Raw genomic sequence first — 305 nt, 5'->3', positions numbered from 1 at the left:
GACCGAGTGTATGGTGATGGGGACTCTGGCGAAGCGGAGGTCCTGGTCCCCTGGAAACTGGACAGATCCTGTGCCCTGGTAATTGCTCGTCTCCCCAAGGTGGCTCACGGAGCCCAAGAAGGTCCTGCTTTTCCCCAGAGGCTGGGCAGAGGGTTCTAGTAGCGTCTGGCCCGAATTCAGCTCTTCGGCACCAAATCCCCCCTCTGAGCCCTCGGCGCTGTAAGTCCTGGAGGAGTGGGACCTGCCGTAGTCCGCGGCTCTCGAGGCTTGGTGTTCGTGGGTCGCGTGGCCGGGCGGATCCGGTT

The 305-nt window shown here is 63.0% G+C and overlaps 1 protein-coding gene across 1 annotated transcript in view; it reads right to left on the bottom strand.

The window, feature by feature from the left end:
- CDK12 (cyclin-dependent kinase 12) overlaps positions 1-305 on the bottom strand; it is a gene marked incomplete at its 3' end in the record, with an annotated part of 27,113 nt that overhangs the window by 633 nt on the left and 26,175 nt on the right. The window contains exon 15 of the mRNA XM_010285028.1: positions 2-304. Within this exon, the coding sequence (XP_010283330.1) occupies positions 2-304 (303 nt within the window). The remainder of the gene's footprint in view (position 1; position 305) is intronic.

This window comes from Phaethon lepturus, unplaced genomic scaffold, assembly GCF_000687285.1.
Source record: "Phaethon lepturus isolate BGI_N335 unplaced genomic scaffold, ASM68728v1 scaffold25554, whole genome shotgun sequence".
Classification (NCBI taxonomy): domain Eukaryota; kingdom Metazoa; phylum Chordata; class Aves; order Phaethontiformes; family Phaethontidae; genus Phaethon; species Phaethon lepturus.
This window is presented reverse-complemented; position numbering and strand designations above follow the sequence as displayed.